Consider the following 19,630-nt stretch of genomic DNA (forward strand, 5'->3'; position numbering starts at 1 on the left):
AACAACGATGACAAAATTGTGGAGTGTGCAGAGCATAGGATTTGGGGTTCAGTAGCCTTAAGTGGGGCCACCCTGAGGCTCAAACCAGACATTACAAAGAATCAGGTGTGGGGAACGGGGACATTTTCATCCTGAGGGCCATATTCCCTGATTGGTCAACTTCCAAGGGCTTCATGATGTCATTGGTGGACTGTGCCATAGGCAAGAGTGCATGGAGCCACTAATGCAGCTCTTTCCACTCCATCCTCCATCTTGGCAAAAAAATAAAAGAGGTATTATCATAGTCTGAAGACATGTTCCAACCCAGAAAACACAGAGGGATGTAGTGTGTGGCTTGCGTAGAGTTCCCATCAAGGCTCATCTGCCCCTAGATTGTCTATCAGCTCTGTCTAATGGTGTGTATAAAATACTACTTCATTCAGTTAGGGTTACTGGATAAAGAAAAGTGACGTTTTAAAGGATAAAGAAAAGTGACATTTTTAAGGCATTCCACATACCTTTGTTGCTTGAAGGGATTTTCAATGTGCTGACTAAAAAGAATTAAACTTGTCCTCCTCCTGTCTGCCCCACGCCAAAATAATCTTCTGCTTCTTTAAAAATATCCTATGTTCATATTACATATTACATCCATCTGATGGGTCCTTAAAGTGCTTATCATTTCCCTTTTTCCCCAGACCCAATAGCTTAAATGTTCCCTGGTGTTAGCATGAGTAGCATGATTGAATTCCATGAACCTCATTATTTTTCAATTTGTTGCATTCTCATGCCATAATTGATCTCTTTCTCACGAGAGAGGAAATAGCTTTCTTAAGGATCTTGGTGTATCCCTATAGATTAAATAAATCTAAATCCTGCTGGATTTAATACATTTACTAAATCCCTAACAGAGTATCTTTCCTTTCTAACCATTTATAATTATGAAAGTCTTGGACCTGATGCTATTCTGACTTGATCAGTCATCAAATGGAGAACAATTCAATTAGCAGTGTCCTTTTAACACCTTTTTAGAATAAAGCCTTCTGTGGGCAAACCTACAGTCTTTCCCAGTGTCTGTGCTCCTGTCCTCAGCCTTTCTTTTGTTAAACTGTCTTGTTCCCCCAGGAGCACACAGGCTGAAAAGATGGAGATTCAATCAGGCTGTCCTCAGGAATGGTGAAAGCAAAAGATATGCTCTTCCACCCTGCCCAAGCAAGAGACCTCCATACTTGTCTGTGTCAGGAGTTCAGCCTACACTTGAGTAGGACCCTGGCAGAGACACATGCCCAACTGGCATGTTCCCTCCCTCCTGGTTGATCGTTTGGGAGCTTCAAAAGCTTTCTTCAGCCCGAACATCACAGCGACCGATGCCAACCGACACCGGCACACTTACAGATCTGCAGAGTTTGCGCATCATGCGCATGACAGACCTCAGCAACTCAGCATTTTGGCTAATCTACTTTAATTACATATAAACACACACAGAGCACTGCAACATGGCTCCCTCTCTCTCTAGCATCAGACAGCAAAGAGGAAAAAAACAAAGGACAATAGTCCCACTTCACGGAACACAGTAACACAAACATCCTGTCTTCATCACTTCCCGCTCTGTGGAGTCAAAACATACACTGTCATGTGATAGACAAAAATCCCATGACTGCAATCATAGATCAGAAATTCTAACAGTCTGGTGGCAGTAGGTTAAGGAACTAGTTATTCAAAGATCCATGAAGTGTTTTTAACATGGGTAGGTGCTTAAGGTGATTATTACACTATATACACAATATTACACAAAAAATGAAATTCACAAGGGATCCCAACGGTACCGAAAGGACACAGTTTATGAATAACATCTGCACTGTATATTTAAAGCACATCTAACACCCATTCAAATGGGTCCCCAAGATTCTGTCATGGGTTAGGACTCGGTGTGATGGCCTGGGAATCTGATTCAGAGGCTGAACCTGAGGAATCCCAGCCTGCACAGGAGTCCCCGCCTCCAGGGCCAGCTGAGCTGGGGCAGGGGCTTGAACCTGAAGGGCCCTCACCTGTGCCAGATCCTAAGGAGCAGACACCGGCTGAATCCGCTCTGGCTCCGGAGGTGATCAAGGACCCATTGCCTGCAGGTGCTCCTCTCTCAGCCCTGTCAGGGGAAGGTGAGGTTGCCTCTGGGTCCAGTAACCCTCCAGCCTCTCCTGAGCTGCAGAGGCTCAGGGCAGAGAGGCGGAGGGAACTAAGTTATCGTAGGAGAAGTGCTCGCCTCCAGGCCAGGAGAGGCGAGTCACCTGTGGACTGGGACCGCCCTATGCCTCACGGCAGATAAAAGCCAGCCAGCCCAGTCCCAGGTTTTGGGAGCAACATTGTTGGTTACCTGTTCCTGCCGGCACCCTGTCCTGCTTTTTGCCAGAGTTCCTGACCATGCCCGGCTCCCTGCCTTGGACCCCCGCTTCAGCCTCGGACCAGACACAGACCACGCCGCACGGTAAACCCCCCCCCTGGGACCAGCACACTCGGTTTCACCTGCTGAGCAGCAGCCTGAAGGAGCAGAAGGCAAAGTGACTCCACCTGCTGCTGATCAGCCTTCTTGCTCCTGATGAGAACCAGCTGGCTCCAGCTTTCTTAAGCAGGGATTCCAGCCTCAGTCAGTTGCTGGAAACAACCCTGGTTGTTCCTAACCAGACCTTGCTGATTCTTGCTTCTTATGACCTTAGACCCTCGGCTTTCTTGACCCCTGGATCATCTGACTATGTGAACTGAGATGCTCCTGACCTTAGGACTGGACTGGACCTTGTATATGGAGGCAGGTACCCCCCTGAGACTTGGCTGGTTGGCTGGCTTCTCCCTCCACTGACCTCTACCCTGGCAGCCAGATTCTGAGGGAAGTCATGGGTTGCCACATGGAAGGGAGAAGAAGCTAGTTTTCTCCTGCTCAGGAGGGTAGGACTTGAACCAATGGCCCCAAGTTACAAGAAAAGAGATTCCAACTTAAACATCAGGAAGAACTTTCTGACACCAAGAGCTGTTTGTCAGTGGTACGGTCTCCCTCAGGAGGTGTTGGGCTCTCTTTCCTTGGAGGTTTTTAAGTAGAGGTTGGTACGGTCTTCTGTCATGGATACATTAGCTGAGATTCCTGCATTGCAGGGAGTTGGGCTTGATGACCCTGGAGGCCCCTTCCAACTCTACAATTAATGAGTCAATTAATGGGTGCTAAACATGCTTTAAATGTATGGTGTGGATGACTGTCTTTCTCTCTCCTAACATTGTGGCCCTGTTTAGCTTGTCTTGGCTCCCTCCACATCTAAGCTCTCAGGGCATGGAATGCAAGGTGCTGTAGTCAGTTTGTGGGTTCTATAGTTGCACTTCTTTTGTCATTAGCCTTGGCTTCATCAGCAGCCTGATCACCTCAGGCTTAAGATTTACCTGTAGCCATAGAGAGTTGACAACCCAGTTAGCGTCTCCAACCCCCTTGTTCTACCCGGACACTGACGTCCAGCGCTGAGGGCCTTCTGGCAGTTCCCTCACTGCAAGAAGCCAAGTTACAGGGAACCAGGCAGAGGGCCTTCTCAGTAGTGGCACCTGCCCTGTGGAACACCCTTCCACCAGATGTCAAAGTGAACAACAACTACCAGACTTTTAGAAGACATCTGAAGGTAGCCTTGTTTAGGGAAGCTTTTAATGTTTGATGCATTACTGTATTTTAATATTTTGTTGGAAGCTGCCCAGAGTGGCTGGGGATAAATAATATTTTTTTCTTCTAATAAAAATAAGAAGAGGAGGAGGAGGAGGAGGCAAGGCAGGTATTCCATGCTCCCTACCCATGCTGGAAGATCAGCATGACCTCTGGTAGAAAATCATATATGTACGGACCATTATTATTTCAATGTGACTAGCTACTGTTCTACTTGTATTAGATGTACCTAAAGTTCTGCTGTTCACAAACACAGGAAAATGTTATTTTCAAAAGGGAGAGAGTTGCATTTTTCTTCTCATGTTTAAATTGAGCTCCAATTCATTCATCCTATTAAATTTTAAATATTTTGTATTTGAAGCTCTGCGCTAATATTTTATTCTAGAAAACATTTCATTATTTCAGTTGGTGTGATGTGCTTTGGAGAAATTGTCCTCATAATGTAACTCTTCAGTCTCAGTAGGCAGGCGTTAGTGGAGAATGGAGGATGAATCATTGTTGAGAAGCTGTATATTTTAAAGTTGAAATCAATGTACTTACCAGTGATTTTCAACAATAAGCAGTTTTGATGTTGAGAATTTCCCACATATTATTTGTGTGGTCAGTATATTTATATGTTACACTTGCCTGAATATTGCCATCCAACAGTATTTAATACCAGGCATGCAATGGTGTTCAGCACTTAACAGTATAGATGGCTGACATGCAGTAGTAAATTGTTTCAAACTTCCTACCTTCTGGGAACATTTACCATACAAAACCTACCAAGGAACCTCTGCATGTTTGACAAAGAATCTCAGGGCATTGCATAGGAATTTGGAGAACATGTTGTAGGGCAGGGATGTGAAACCTGTGACCCTCTAGATGTTGGTCTCCCAGTTCCCATGAGTGGATCTCCATCGTTCAAATTACATGGCGGTGTGTTGCATCTCACTATCATCCATTGTGAACTGAGAGTGCATGCCCAATATCTTCCTGGAAAGCAGTTTCGAAACTTCTGTTGTGTCACATTTAACAATATTTTGTGCCAGTTACGGAATAATATTTAACAGTAAGAGAACATCTGATGAACAGTTGGACATGTAATGATTGACATCTGCCAGCATTTCATACAGGACAAAGTCAGGGTGTCTAAAAGCAACACCCCTTATGTGTTGTAACCCTCTGCCTGGCAAAAGCAAGACATTCACCATTTTTAAAAAATGCATATTTCCTCTGCCTTGTAATCTTGCCTTGTATAGGCAAGTTGAGGGAGCCACACTGTATAAAATACCATTGTCCTTCCATAGGCTCTTATTTACCTAGCATGTTTATCTAGCATGCCCCAAGGAGCTCAAGACAACACGCATGGAATCATGCTGTTTTATCCCCAAAAGAACACTCTGCAACTTAACAGTTTATACACTGAATTTTCCCACAGTGAAAACACAAATAGTGAAAAAGATTTCCATGTTCTTGTTTTTTTAAAAAACGACCCCTCAGAATATGTACCAGGAATTCTCCAGTATATGTCCATGAACATGGGTCTGTCTGCATTTACTATGCTTGGTGTGCTCCAAAGTAATTGTGGCAAATCCATTTTCTGAGTGAAGTGGCCAGGAACCTCATTATTTGATTGGGAATCTAAGAGAATCCTTTGACATTTGTATAGACTCCCACAAGAGATGGTGGACTCTTCATCCTTGGAGATTTTAAAGCAGAGTTTGGATGGCCACCTGTCAACATATGATTTAGTTGAGATTCCTGTACAGTGGTACCTCTGGTTATGAACTTAATTTGTCCGGACATCCATTCTTAACCTGAAACTGTTCTTAACCTGAGGTACCACTTTAGCTAATGGGGCCTTCCGCCGCTGCCACGCCACCGGCGAACGATTTCTGTTCTCATCCTGAGGTAAAGTTCTTAACCCGAGGTACTACTACTGGGTTAGCAGAGTCTGTAACCCGAAGTGTTTGTAACCCGAGGTACCACTGTACTCCAGGGTGTTTTGACTATATGACCCTCGGGGTCTCTTCCAACTCTACAATTCTATGATTTTATGTAAAACGTTAAATTTGAAATCTCATATGGACTATGGAGTAGTATGCTATGCCTGTTGATCACAAGCTTTTCACATACCTGCAAGTTCAAATCTTCAGGCTACAGATGGCTTCCCTCCTGGTAGCTTTACATTTCCATATAAACATGGGCCCTATCCATATTACTCTTATAAAGGAGGACAACCAACCTAGAGTTTTATGAACTAGGTAGCTCAGACTATAGAAAGTTACATGTCAAAGAAATATGTGTTGAAGTTTTTAAAGTATGTTGCCAGTAGGCAATGTGCCTATCAAAAACCGTGACAGATGTGCATTCATGTCATGAATCATCTCATAATCAGACAGGCATACTCACTTCCCCCTGCACTTACATTGCTTTTAGCATTAACCTTCTAAACCTGAGGTTTGATGGGAGTAAGTAATGCATTGTATATAGTGATTAGATGCCCAACTCAACGGCATATACACACATTTGTATATTATTGCTTCTAGGATGGAATGGGGAATCTGAGAGTCACCAAAAAAGGAATTCGACTTGAAGGTATATCTGAATTTCTACTTCCATTGTATGTGAAAGAAATCCATTCTCGAAAGGTAGGTTGCTTTGCTTAAATAAATAACAAGTTTAAGGCTTTTCTCTTTTTTTTTTTGCTTTCGTTATTTTCACTGAAAGTATTGGATTTCTAAGATACCTTTAAATTGACATTTAGGTGAGGATTCCAAATGCGTTTCCTTCTGAGCCTTCAGTGTAGAGGCACATAGGGAATTTAAAGGCTAATCTACCTCAATGATAAATTTTCACTTGACTATACCTTGTAACATTTCTAAGATGAATATTGGTTGTGCTTGCTTATTCTGTGTGAAAGCGTAGTTCCTCAGAGTGACACAGACAGTTATGACATAAGTAGCTGATGTGTGAAATGGCCCAATGCATTTTGGAAACCTTAACTTCAAATAGTGTTTTTCTGCTGCCATCACTATAAAAAGAACTTGGGGATTTTACAAATTTCATACAGATTCTACTCTTCAACGCAACCAGAGGTTCAGAGACACATCACTAGTCAATACAAGCTGCTAGGAACCTATAATGTGAGGGAAGCTATTGCCTTCATGTCTTGCTCCTGGCTGGCCTGTCCCATCAGGACTCCTCTAAGTTAAATTACTATGTATTTACTAAAAATAAATAAAAATAAAATAAAAAAGAAAGAAAGCTAATACTATAGCAGTGAACTACTGGTAGATATATACTGGGAATGTATCATTCAACATTCAACTTTTAAGAATTATCTAGTAGACATCATGAGCAGATTGGTACATTTGGAGCATATGCTTGGCCTTTTCCCAAAGAATTTATTTCCAATTAAGTATTCATGCTTGCATCCTTAGGCCATAATTTAGCGTAAATGTAAACATGCTTAAGCCTATTGAAACCAACAGGCCTAAGCACGCACTGGTGTGTGTCCACTAGTGAACAGCTTTATAATAAAACAAAGGCTGGGAATGTTCTAATATGAGAAGTATCTCATCCAAAAGTACATTAGCTAAAGCAGCCCATCACATTATTGTTTAGTATGTAATTGTTTTACTGCTTAAAGTAGGCCATTACAGAAAAACAAGAGACATTATAAATTCTGCACAGCAAGCCAGCTATTACAATTCTGTCATGTGGCAACAGAGTTCATAAAGGTATATTTTTAGAAGATCTTGTGTTTTGCTTTCTTCGGTTCAGGAGTTCTTTCTAGCATGCCAATGCTAACCAGTAATCAAGGAGTGAAGCAAAAATGTTTTGAGTCAATGAAGTGTAGGGAAATTTAATATACATTGCTGCTCCAAAGTTGTCAGGAATGAAGAGCTATTTAAAAGCTTGTCAGTCCCAAGAAAGGCTACAATAAGCAGTGATTTAAACTCCCGCTGAAGTTGTGTACATTTTATAAGCTGCTGTCCTAGGCACCAGCCAGGGAAGGCACACGTCTGAAAGTTACTTTTTAATTGACAGAAGTACACATAAATTCCCACGTCCCCCCCTCCACACGTCTAGGCTCCAAGCAGCTGTTCCCAGGCCTGTGCCCTGCAAAGCACTTGCAGCAAGAATGGGACCACACAAACCCAGCTTGTCTTCTCCTACATGGAAACTATCACTGCTCTTCTTTCTTCAAGCCCCTCCTGGTTCCAGTAGACACTGTGGCAGGGGGTGGTGAGGATTCAACCAGCCTGTCCCTCGCCTGAACAGCCTCTTCCTCTGACACATCCTGCACACCCAGCTCCCAGCTCTGGCCATTCCTCTTCCGCCGAACCTCACAGCCTGTGCCAAATTCCATAAATCACTGCCCTGCTCTCAAAAGTCAATCCCCAGGCTTCCCACCTCTGTCACATACCCATCAGAGCCCTGCCAGACCCTGACATCTGCCTCCATCTAATGGTATGCTGGGAAGTCTGCCGTTTCCTCATTCAGGGCCATGTTTCTTGACGTGTGACTTGAACAGGGACAGTTTATTAGAATTGTGTCTCCAGTGTAATAAGCAGTCCACTGCCTGCCCCATCCGCTCTGAATCAATCCTGATTCAGATTGCACTGCCATGCCCCATTGGGTGGGGTGGAATATTGAGAACTTATATAGGTCGGATTTTCATAGCTGTCAACTTACAGATTTGAAAATAAGGGACCAGCAGCCATGAAAATAAGGGACCAGCAGCCAAAATAAGGGACCTGCAGCCTCACCTGTTCCAAGCACTCCAGTCTTCCTGTCCTCCTGCAGTCTGGTCAAACTCATGCTGGTAGCTTTGAGAACACTGTCAAACCAACTTTGTAACCAGAGGTTCAACTGAATAGAATCTGAATCACATGCACCACAAGGCCTATGCAGCCTCAACTTAAGATGGATCCCTGGCCTGGCTTTGCACGGCAAAGTTTGCAGCAGCACGTGCAACAAAATGGCGTCCAGCATTCAAAAACCCCCTCAGCTTGCATTAACTAGCCACACACACACAGCCTCCCCCCCTCCCACAAGATCTCCTTTCCTTTCCCCCCACCATGTGCCCCCGCTCCAGACAGACTTTTTCGCCGGCAAGGATGAGTGGGCCTTCGATGACGTATCCATCCGATTCTGAGCCCCTCTGAGCCAAAGGCAGAAAGCCCAGCCAGCAGCCAAACGAAGCCTCAAGGAAAACCACCATCACCTCTCCATTGGGAAGCACTGGGCAAAGGCGAGTCCCCAGGCAACGCAGCCGATTTGATCAGCACAAGGCATGCATACTCCACCCCCCAGTCGTTCTTAGACTTCTTATTGGGTGAGCAACACAGCCAAGCAACACAGTTGGAGCCTCCCTCCTCCCTGGCTGGCAGGGAGGGAGGGAGAGGAGCTGCTTCCTTTGAAATTTAAGGGACATTATTTAAGGGACATTTAAGGGACATCCATCAATAAGGGACAGCAGCGGGACATGGTGCTGGAATAAGGGACTGTCCCTTCAAATAAGGGACACTTGACAGCTATGGATTTTTTGTAAGCCACTTGGGGAATTGGTTTCAAAGATGGGATAGAAATCCCGTAGGAAATAGATAAAATGGAAATTTCATGGCTTAGACACTGGGATGAAGGAGGGCCTCCATCCTCTTGTCTCATTCCTTTCCATTCTATCTCTTCACAACACAAATCTTCACTACTACTACTACTACTACTACTACTACTACTAATACCCCCTTCTGAAAGCATTTCTCTTGCTTTCTTTCCTTCCCTCTCCCATTCCCTGCTCACGTTTGGATGGATAGCTCAATCTGTTTCAGGTCTGTGCCAATTTCACTTAATCATGGATTCGTATTAATAAATCCATCCCATCTGGTTTACATATTAATCAACAATTTTTGAAAATTATACAAAACTCTTATTAAATGCATATGTTTATAATAAATACCAAATTTAGATACATATTCTAGCACAAAATATGAATTTAGATTTTTTTTGTTTCAGTTCATGCATATCTAAGTGAGTGTGTGTGTGTGCAGAAGCAAAAAAAAAAAGCATTGCAAAATTTGAAGAAGTGCAAAATCCTAAGACTAATTATTTTCAGATTTGTACCATTTTATCTAGGAAGTACAGATCAGATAAATCGGCATCAGAATGTACAGAAATTGAATTCCTTAAGTGGCTCTACTCTCATGTTGTCTTACTTTCCTCTGCACACGCTGGCACTGACTGTCCAAATATTTAAGAAGCTTCTCCCCTCCCCGCTCTCAATCTTTCTAGCTCTCTGTCCTTCCCCCTCCTCACCAGTGTAGAGCTTCACTATTCTCTATAGCAATTCACGTTAGCCAAGGAGAAAGTAAGGGGGACAGTGTGGCAAATTTATTCTTCTTCGTGGTCTCTGTGCTAGTATCCCTGGGAACATTCTAGAGATCTAGCTGGCAAATGGTGCCCACAGGCTCACTAAGGAATGTAAATATCTCGACGTTTAGTTGGGCATTGACCTGAAATCACCTGTGACGTGATAATTTGGGAGAAGAGCGTGAACCGAATTTGACATTTCCTGAAATTTACTCAGCAGACTTTTGTAATCGGAGGGCATCGTTGTGGCAAAGAGCAGCAGGTATCACGATAGCCATCTTCGTAGCCTCAATTTTGAGGGCAGACAGAAATAGTTGCCCAGCATCATTCTTTAACTCCTAAGGTGTCCGTTTCTACATCCCCTATTGCTCCTCGCCCCAGGACCTGTGTTAATTTCTAAACCTTCCTCAAAGAAGGCAATGTATGAGTGGCCAAGGAGTGACATAGACAACCTCCTGCTGCCGCGGTTGTTTCTGTTGCTCATTATGCTTTGGCACCTATGCAAACAATTCCACCTACAGTGATTTCCATACCCAGAAATACAGCTTCCTGTCTTGGTGGAGGTTTCTCCAGAAGTGACAATGCCTGAACCTATACTGGACAGGCTGCAGTTCCTCCCCAAGTCCACAGTGTGGCATTGGAAATCTTTGTGGTTGTGTGTCATTCACAGAAAGGAAGGATTTGAGGATGCTGCCACTTTCTCATCATAGCAGGTTCTCCCTGCTTCATTTTGGTTTGCACCATCAACAAAGCACCTTATGCCAACTAAGTTCGGCACATATTGCCACTCCTCTAAGATGCTAAGACCAGGGTCACTGAAATTATAAATATGATTTGAGTAAAGGTAAAGGTAAAGGGACCCCTGACCATTAGGTCCAGTCATGGCCGACTCTGAGGTTGCGGCGCTCATCTCGCTTTATTGGCCGAGGGAGCCAGCGTACAGCTTCTGGGTCATGTGGCCAGCATGACTAAGCCGCTTCTGGCGAACCAGAGCAGCACACGGAAATGCTGTTTACCTTCCCGCCGGAGTGGTACCTATTTATCTACTTGTACTTTGACGTGCTTTCAAACTGCTAGGTTGGCAGGAGCAGGGACTGAGCAACGGGAGCTCACCCCATCACAGGGATTCGAACCACCGACCTTCTGATGAGCAAGCCCTAGATTCTGTGGTTTAGACTGCAGCGCCACCTGTGTCCCAAATGATTTGAGTAGTAGACACTAATTAAACGGTTTGTGCTATTCCCCAAGCTGATAATTCCACTCTCACATTTGTGCTGGCTCAGGGATGAAGACTAGGAAAAGCCTACTCTTAAGCATCAGCTTCTTGATTTCCTCACAGAAACCTACCGTTAATAAATCTGTTACCATCCTAATAGGCTATTAGCAACTATCCCCCTCTCCTATGATGTTCATTCTGACTGTACCAATGTCAACCTTCAGCAACTTTTTCTGCCAGTCCAAATCCATCCCTTTTCATTTGCTTTTCAACTTTATTTTTCCTGAGGACATCAGTGCCCTCCCAACCAAGCGGGTTGGTGAACCAAATGTGGGAATGCACAGAGAGAAAAGAAATATGTTCACTGCGTGTAACGTGTGCTCTTCAAGTGGTCATCTGTATACTCTCCCAGCCTTCCCCTGTTTCTAGTGTCCCTCTAGATTTTGTTTTGGGATGTGGCTATAAAGGAACTCGGCAGAAGAGGGCTTGCCCCACCTTTTGAAGAATAAGCAACTGGTCAGATACCTCACCTTGAGGGGAGGAGAACAAATACCAACATCCTGGTCTGAGATCTAGAATGTTCCAGTTGGTCTGCACAGGCACAGAACCATACATGGAACAACTTCTGTATGCTCCTTGGCATTTGAATAATACAGTTGTTGTTATTGTGGCTATTTTAGCTGGAATCGTTGGTGATTAACCTTGTGTCATGTGTGGAAAGGGTATCATTATACATTAGTTATTATTAGCCGATGATCTCCTTTAGTGTTTTATTATTGATTCTTAATGTATTTATGTGACACTGCATCTGTTTGAAAGTTTTGGTTTTACTTTATTTCAAGCCACTGATAATAATAATATATATATTTTTTATACCCCGCCCTCCCCAGCCAAGACCGGGCTCAGGGCAGCTAACAACCAATAATAAAACAAGCTGATTGAAAAACAACTTAAAAAACAAGTTTAAAATACAACATTAAAACACTAAAAAGCAATGGGGAAAAATGACTGAATGGCAATCTTTTTCCATTCAAAATTCTAAAGTGTCTGATAGAACATCTGTGTATGACCACAACTGCACCATACAGTCAAAGCCCTCTTCTCACTTTAACATTCATGGTGTCCCCAAAGAATCCTGGGAACTGTAATTTATTAAGAGTGATAAGATTTGTTAGGAGACGACTTCCCTCACAGTATGACTGACAATTCTCCGAGCGGCTTAACCGTGAATCCCTCTTTCCAGGGAACTCTGGAAATTTGTGAGGACAATAGGAGTCTCCCAACAACTCTCAGCACCCGTAATGAATCCCAGAATGCTTTGGAGGAAGCCATATCTAAAAGTTCTGTAAGAATGCTTTAAATGTATAGTGCATATCAATCAGTCAAATCTTTATTACGGTCATAGAACAGCATAAGTAGGGCGGGGTACAATAATTTAAAATCTGTAAAACGTTTTGGAAAGCTACAATTATTAAAACAGAAGGTATATATATAAAAGACTATAAGAATCTAAAAGAACATTAAATGGATGTGGAAGAGCATAAAAGGCTGTGACTATCAATTTACAAAGCACTCTGATATGGGTGTTCATTAAAACTAATTTGTGGCGCAGGTCATCAGCCGATGAATTTTGACCACTGCTGTGCAGAACCATGTTTTATATAATCGACTTTCTATTTTGTTCTGTGTGTCTCGTAATGTTCTTGTGTTGCTATGGCCGATGGCTGACACAAATAAAGTTTCATTCATTCAACCTGGCAACATTGTATGTTGTAGCAGGGTTGGTAGATATGGGACCTAATATATGTGTAGGAGACAGACAGGGGAAAGATGCTTAAAATAAATTTGTTAAACTTTTTAATCATAGTCGTCAAGAATCCAACTGCATCTTAGGGGCTGGAATTGTTATATGCTCTCATACACACCAGTACATGCTGATGTGCTGGCATGATTGGATTAGGACCTTAGTAAATAGATAATGATGCAAAATGTTTTCTTACACTTCTAAAAAATATATTTTATTTGCAATATTTTGCACAATAGTTATGTACAATATATATTTACAGTATTTATGTATGAAAGAAACATAAAAGATAGCATCAATTAACAACACTCAGGTTGATGTTTCCTATTAGTTCTGACCATGAAAAAAAGAAACTATTAAGGACATAGATGATTAAAATGGGGGGGGGGGACTATCTAATCATAATTTTTAAGTAAATCATCAGTAATGAGGTTGCTTCAGTGTAGAGAAAATGCAAATACCTAACCTCTGATGTAGTACTTTGCACAATCAAAAGTTTATGGTTGCATAAATGACCTCTATATAATTTATTTCATATTATAGTTACATAAATGAACCTCTGTGTAATTAGATTTCTTTTTTTATAAAAAGAAAAAATACATTTTAATGTGAAATGCAACCCCATGAGTGTAAATCAAAGTGGAAATTAAATTACGGCTAAGGAAAGTGTGCCACTATCATAAGGCATAAAATCTTTTAAATAATTTGACTGCAACTTTACATATTATTTGAGGGCACAGAGCTGAAGTACTGAAAGGAGTTGTGTCCTGTAGGTCAAAAGGTGTACAGAGGGGTGAAGAGGCTGAATTTTAGAACCACACAACTACCAGGAAATTTCCCCAGGATAGCATGTGTATACTCTAATTTACAATTTGGAAGCTGAAAATGCACGTTCCATGTCATCTCCTACTAAGCAGCATAGCTACAGTATGTTAGCCAGAGCCTCTGGGTGTTTAATCATGGTCTGATGTTGAAGCAAGCTCCTACATGTACTCAGGGCTCAATTCTTCCAGGAGAGATTGGAATGAGTATCTCTCCAGCTTCTACTGCATTTGGTCAACAGGAAAAAAAAATAGTAATTCTGGGCTCACTATGACTGGCATAAATACTAGGAGTAAGATCTTCTTTGCTTGCCTGCTCAACTCAGTCTTCTGCCAGACTTCTGTCAGTGCTGAGGCTTCAGGTTCTATTTATTCAACAGGATTTATTAAATTTCTCTATTGCCTTCCACCCAAGGATCACAGAGAGGTTTACAGTTAGGAGTTCAAGATGGCATACTTGGTTCTCTCCCTCCTTATTTAATGCCCACAAACAACCCTGTGAGTTAGTTTAGGCTGAGAGGTTGTGGTTCGCCCAAGGTCACCAGGCAAGTTTTATGTTTGGGGGTAGGGATTTGAACCCTGGTCTCTTGGGAGGAGGCCTTTCTGGGACTTTTCAGGTCAATTGACAACCCTAACCTTTAAAGGTTGTAAGGGGAAAGGATATGAAACAGAAAAAGCACACAGTTACTCCCTAATATCCTGCTCCCCCCCCCAAGGCTCTCCTGTGCCCATTAGAGATCCATCTGCTGTGCACGTCAGAGATATTTCTCCCTCTCCTTCATGCCTCTCAAACTATTTATACTCATTGCCTGTGTTTTTTTCAGCTGTCTCCATTCATATCTTAACTTCTAGCCTCTTGGTCTACATGAACTGTAAACTCTTAAAGTCTGTGGCCTGGTGGGTGAGAAACTAGCCTAGCCACAGAATGCTTCTATATTGGCAAAGATTGGCCGGAAGTGTTGCCTAGCAACAGCAGAATAAGCAACTCCATTGACAAACCTTGGTTAGAAAAATGCATTTTTAATAAAATAAAATAAATAAAATAAAATAAAATAAAATAAACATGTAATACGTCTCATGGGCAGAAACACTTACCAGATATTCTCCTTGACCTAGATCAGCATTGCATTCTCCAGGACACACAATACAAAAAGTGAAATCTTTCTGGAAAAACCGCCCCAGCAAAACTAATGTAAGACAAATGTACAATGCCTGTTGGAAATTTAACTAATTTAAAATGAAACATTTTAAAAACCCCTTCTACCCCATATTCATCATGGACCACACTCAAATCTTTCTCTGCCAGCTTTCAAATCAATCTGTTCAGCCATGTAATGGGAATTGGGGTTGCCTGTGTGTAAATTCCAAACTGCTCCCAGCTGTTGGGGTAGCTAAACCTTTCCCTGATTTGACAGCCCTTACAAGGCGACTGTCTCAGTCACTGGCAGAATCCGTCAGTGGGCGTTCCCTAAACGTCTTCCAACATAAAAGCTGTTTGACGCCAAGTCTCCTCCTCGCCTCTCTGCGCGGAAGTCTCCTGTGCAGAGTGAGCGTGGCCAGCGGAGGTCCTGGGCTCTCCCCGCTGGACCCTGTGGAAGGGTCTTGGAGCCCTCTCTCCGAAGACCTTTCCTCCTCCCCTTCTTTCCTGGTGTCACGCTTATTTCCTTCCCCAATGGAAGTATTCTCCCTCTCCCTGCTGGTCCCTTCTCCTGCATCATCGGAGAGCCCTACCTCCGCTCTGCGCTCCGATGTCAGTTCCCTGACAAGCCATTTTCAAAGTATAAGCTGTAGCACCATTACATTGACTGAATTTGATTTACTTGACTCACTTTTAACAATAGGGTCACAACTATCGCATATAAGAAAAAAGTAAGACTGTTGTCACACAACAGTTTGCCTTGCTGTTGACAGTTCTCAGGGGTTTTCAGATAATGAAGCTGTTAGGAATTGAATCTAGGACGTTCTGCATGCAAAGCATGTGATCCAACACCAAGCTACATTCCTTTCTCCCCCCACTCCCATGAGCCTGGAAGTAAGAACAAGTTCTGCCCTGAATACAGCCAAACACAGACTTAAATAAAGGTGATTGTGGTGCAACAGAAAAGAGATGTGATTTATGTTTATCTCCAACGCTTCGTTATAAATAGGTGCCAATATAGGTAAAAATAACATACAGTGGTACCTTGGTTTACGAACTTAATCCGTTCCGGGAAGTCTGTTCTTAAACCAAAGTGTTCTTAAACCAAAGCGTTCTTAAACCAAGGCATGTTTTACCATAGCAGCAGGGGACTCAATTTACAAATGGAACACACTCAACAGGAAGCGAAACATGTTCTTATTCCAAGGCAAAGTTCACAAACAAAAAACCTACTTCTGGGTTTGCAGCATTCTTAATCCAAGTTGTTCATAAACTAAGCTGCTCTTAAACCAAGGTACCAAGGTATATATATATATTTGTCTTTGGTCAGCTAAAATCTGTGAAGGGGGCATATATATATATATATATATATATATATATATATATGCTGTTTTGCAACTGTGGTCATATATTTTCTATGTCATCTTTTGCACTCCTTTGAAGTCACAGCAAGCTAAAAGACGAAAGAAAGAATATGCTCACATATAACCGTATTTTTGCCTTCTTAGATTTTTTATTCCCAGAAAAGTGTTTTTCAGGTTGCATTTTTATGAGTCTAAAGCTAGAGTTCCTGCTAACCTAGCAGTTCAAAAGCACGTCAAAGTGCAAGTTGATAAATAGGTACCACTCTGGCTGGAAGGTAAACGGCGTCTCCGTGCGCTGCTCTGGTTCACCAGAAGCGGCTTAGTCATGCTGGCCACATGACCCGGAAGCTGTACGCCAGCTCCCTCGGCCAATAAAGCGAGATGAGCGCCGCAACCCCAGAGTCGGCCATGACTGGAGCTAATGGTCAGGGGTCCCTTTACTTTTACCTTAAAGCCAGAGTAATTTTTTTGTTAAACCATATATGAATTAGTATGCAAGCTATTTGCAGGGCAGTAGGATTGGAAGTAGCTTAGCAACTTCTGTGAACTAATTTCTGCACTGCTGGCTTTCAACCCCACTGAAGGCAATGGGAGTTACCTTTTAAATGGACACTGACATATCTTAAAATAGGATATAGGTCCACTCACTTTTTTTCTTGGGTGGGAACTATCACTCAATGAAAGAAAAAGACGTGGCACCTGTTTCTTTATAAATAACTGCCCTTCTGCACAATAATGGACTACTTAGCTCCCCTTTGATAGAAAGGTGTTGCTCAAGAGATAATGATTCATGAGTTGCTCAATAGCCTTTTCATAGGTTTTCATGGGATGCACAGGCCTTGGTAAACTGCAGGAATAAATTTCTCTGAAGGCCATGGATCACATAATTTTCTCTCTATAACCTGAAAACAAATATATGGATTATAAAGTACAAAAGTGTCAGTCGGTAATAATGTAGTTCCTCATCCTGTTGGACTTAGTCTACGATGGCTTCATAACCTTTCTTTTTTTTAAAGACATTTGGGGCCTACTGTCATTCTTGCTGCTATTATTTTTACCTATTTCCTCTCCCCTCCAGCTTCTTTAACTAATTCCATACACCTGGGACTTTGTGAAATACAGTACCTTCTAGTATACCCAAAGCTTTCCTAGCGCAACACATGATCTAGTAGAAAGAAAATTTATTGTGAGCCTTTTCTAGAGGAGCTTCCTATTAGAAGCCTGTGAACTTGGAGGCGCTTCGGTCTGTGTTAAGCTTGTGTTTGTCTCCTTGCATGCCGTGAATTAGAATGATGTTATTCTGAAAGTCCCATTTATATTACCAAAGGGCTCGCAGTGCTGTATATTGCATGTCCCTATCTGCTAAGGCAGTGGAATAAAAACACTAGCCCAAGAAGCCAAAGCAAAACTCCATTTAATTAATGTGGCACAAAGCATAATAATAATAATAATAATTTATTATTTGTACCCTGCCCATCTGGCTGGGTTTCCCCAGCCACTCTGGGCAGCTTCCACAGAGACCAAAAATACACTAAAATGTCACACATTAAAAACTTCCCTGAACAGGGCTGCCTTAAGATGTCTTCTGAATGTCAGGTAGTTGTTTATCGCTTCGACATCTGATGGGAGGGCACAGGGCGGGCGCCACTACCAAGAAGGCCCTCTGCCTGGTTCCCTGTAGCTTTGCTTCTTGCAATGAGGGAACCGCCAGAAGGCCCTCGGCGCTGGACCTCAGTGTCCGGGCAGAACGATGGGGGTGGAGACGCTCCTTCAGGTATACTGGTCCGAGGCCATTTAGGGCATTTTAGCATGTTCTCCTTCATGGAGAGCACATGTTGTGGTGGGGGCTAGCAGGACACCCCGCTGTTGCTGGGCTGGAAAGAGTTTGGCCACCATTAGCAGAGGGCTGGCTGTTGCTGGGGAGACTTATATGTTGCCATTTTTTGATTGACAGCCCTAGTCTTTAAATGCCCTTCACGCAGCGTTGAGCTTCCTCTTTTCTCTGCGTGCATCGGATCACCCGCCCTCCCTATCTTAGGCTGTTTGCTTGACCTTGCTATGACTGTCATGGGGTCATCTGCTTTTGGGGCAGGGGCCCGGTAGGAATTTTGTCCATTTGGCTGATTGGCAGGTGCAATTTGGTTTTTGCCTACTGCGTAGCAAATCATCACAACTTGTAAGGTTGCGGTTAGGCATTGGTTTGGGAATTGGTTGATGGAGGGGTATGGGTTTGGCTGTGCCTGCCCCTCCAAAAGTGCTGCTGCTGCAAGGGTTTTTTGTTAAAGGAACCCAGGGGCTCGCCATGCTTTTGTCCGAACCCTGTCAAGGGGCTAGGGCCATGCAAGAGCCCCTGGGAGCATTTGGGGAGAGGTGAGGCATGGTTCCCAGTCCCGTCTCTCTCCCCGGGTGTCTTACCCTTTTCTGACTTCGCAAGCGTGCAGATGTCAGACTGTCCCCATGCGGGGTCAGATAGTCGCAACCAATGCCTAAGCAACCACTCACATTGCTTGTAATTTAATAAAGTTGTGGCCAAAATTATGCCAAAAAACCGTAAACAAAAATAATGTGTCACTTGTGTTTTATTGGGGGGTGTCTTGGGGACCTCGACACGCAAATGATTGTGACTTTCATTTTCCAACATTGTTTCTAAAAATGCACCTGAGAAATCCTGTTTTGAAACCACCTAGTTAAAGCACACACAGGAGGTCATGAAGCAAACTGGGGGAAGGTGTTTCACATAGTAATTTCTTGGCACCCCTCTGGGCACTACATAAGCTGTTTTGTGTTTTGGCACAGAGGGTGGGGGCTTAGGCAATAATCCTCCATTTGTAAATGTCAGCATTCAGCATTTTCTACAACTGGGATATTCATTGTGGCATATATACTATTTGACACAATATGGCTTAGACACTGTTTTGCTATAAGCACCTGAATTCTCCCTATTTGAAACCCTGCAAAGCTCAGTGGCCTGTTTAAAGCCAGTCTGCTCAAGTAAAACTAGCCAATCTAAAGGAAAAAAAGAAAGATGCTGTGAAATTCTGGCATGGCATCCTGTTGTGTCTCCTATATGAATTAGCATATGCACAACTCTTGCTAATTTTAGTAGTGACTGAGTTTGACTAGCAAAAGTAATGTATCAGAAAATTATTCTCTGGCACATCCAAATACAAAAATCCCAAAGCAGTGCTAAAAATAAGGCTGCGTGGTCTTTATTACTTATCTCTTTTTTTGCATTCATCTGTTTACTTTGTTCCTTTGATTATACA

At 42.8% G+C, this 19,630-nt stretch overlaps 1 protein-coding gene across 3 annotated transcripts in view; it reads left to right on the forward strand.

Moving 5' to 3' along the window:
- The window catches only part of SGCZ (sarcoglycan zeta), a 547,569-nt gene that overhangs the window by 412,239 nt on the left and 115,700 nt on the right, over positions 1 to 19,630 (forward strand). For 2 of the 3 annotated variants that reach the window (XM_083630760.1, XM_083630758.1), the window contains exon 3: positions 6,196 to 6,297. The exons of the other annotated variant lie outside the window; for it this stretch is intronic. In XM_083630760.1, the coding sequence (XP_083486886.1) occupies positions 6,196 to 6,297 (102 nt within the window). The remainder of the gene's footprint in view (positions 1 to 6,195; positions 6,298 to 19,630) is intronic. 3 annotated transcript variants of the gene reach the window in all.

Source organism: Podarcis filfolensis (assembly GCF_964270895.1).
Source record: "Podarcis filfolensis genome assembly, chromosome: 9".
Taxonomy (NCBI): domain Eukaryota; kingdom Metazoa; phylum Chordata; class Lepidosauria; order Squamata; family Lacertidae; genus Podarcis; species Podarcis filfolensis.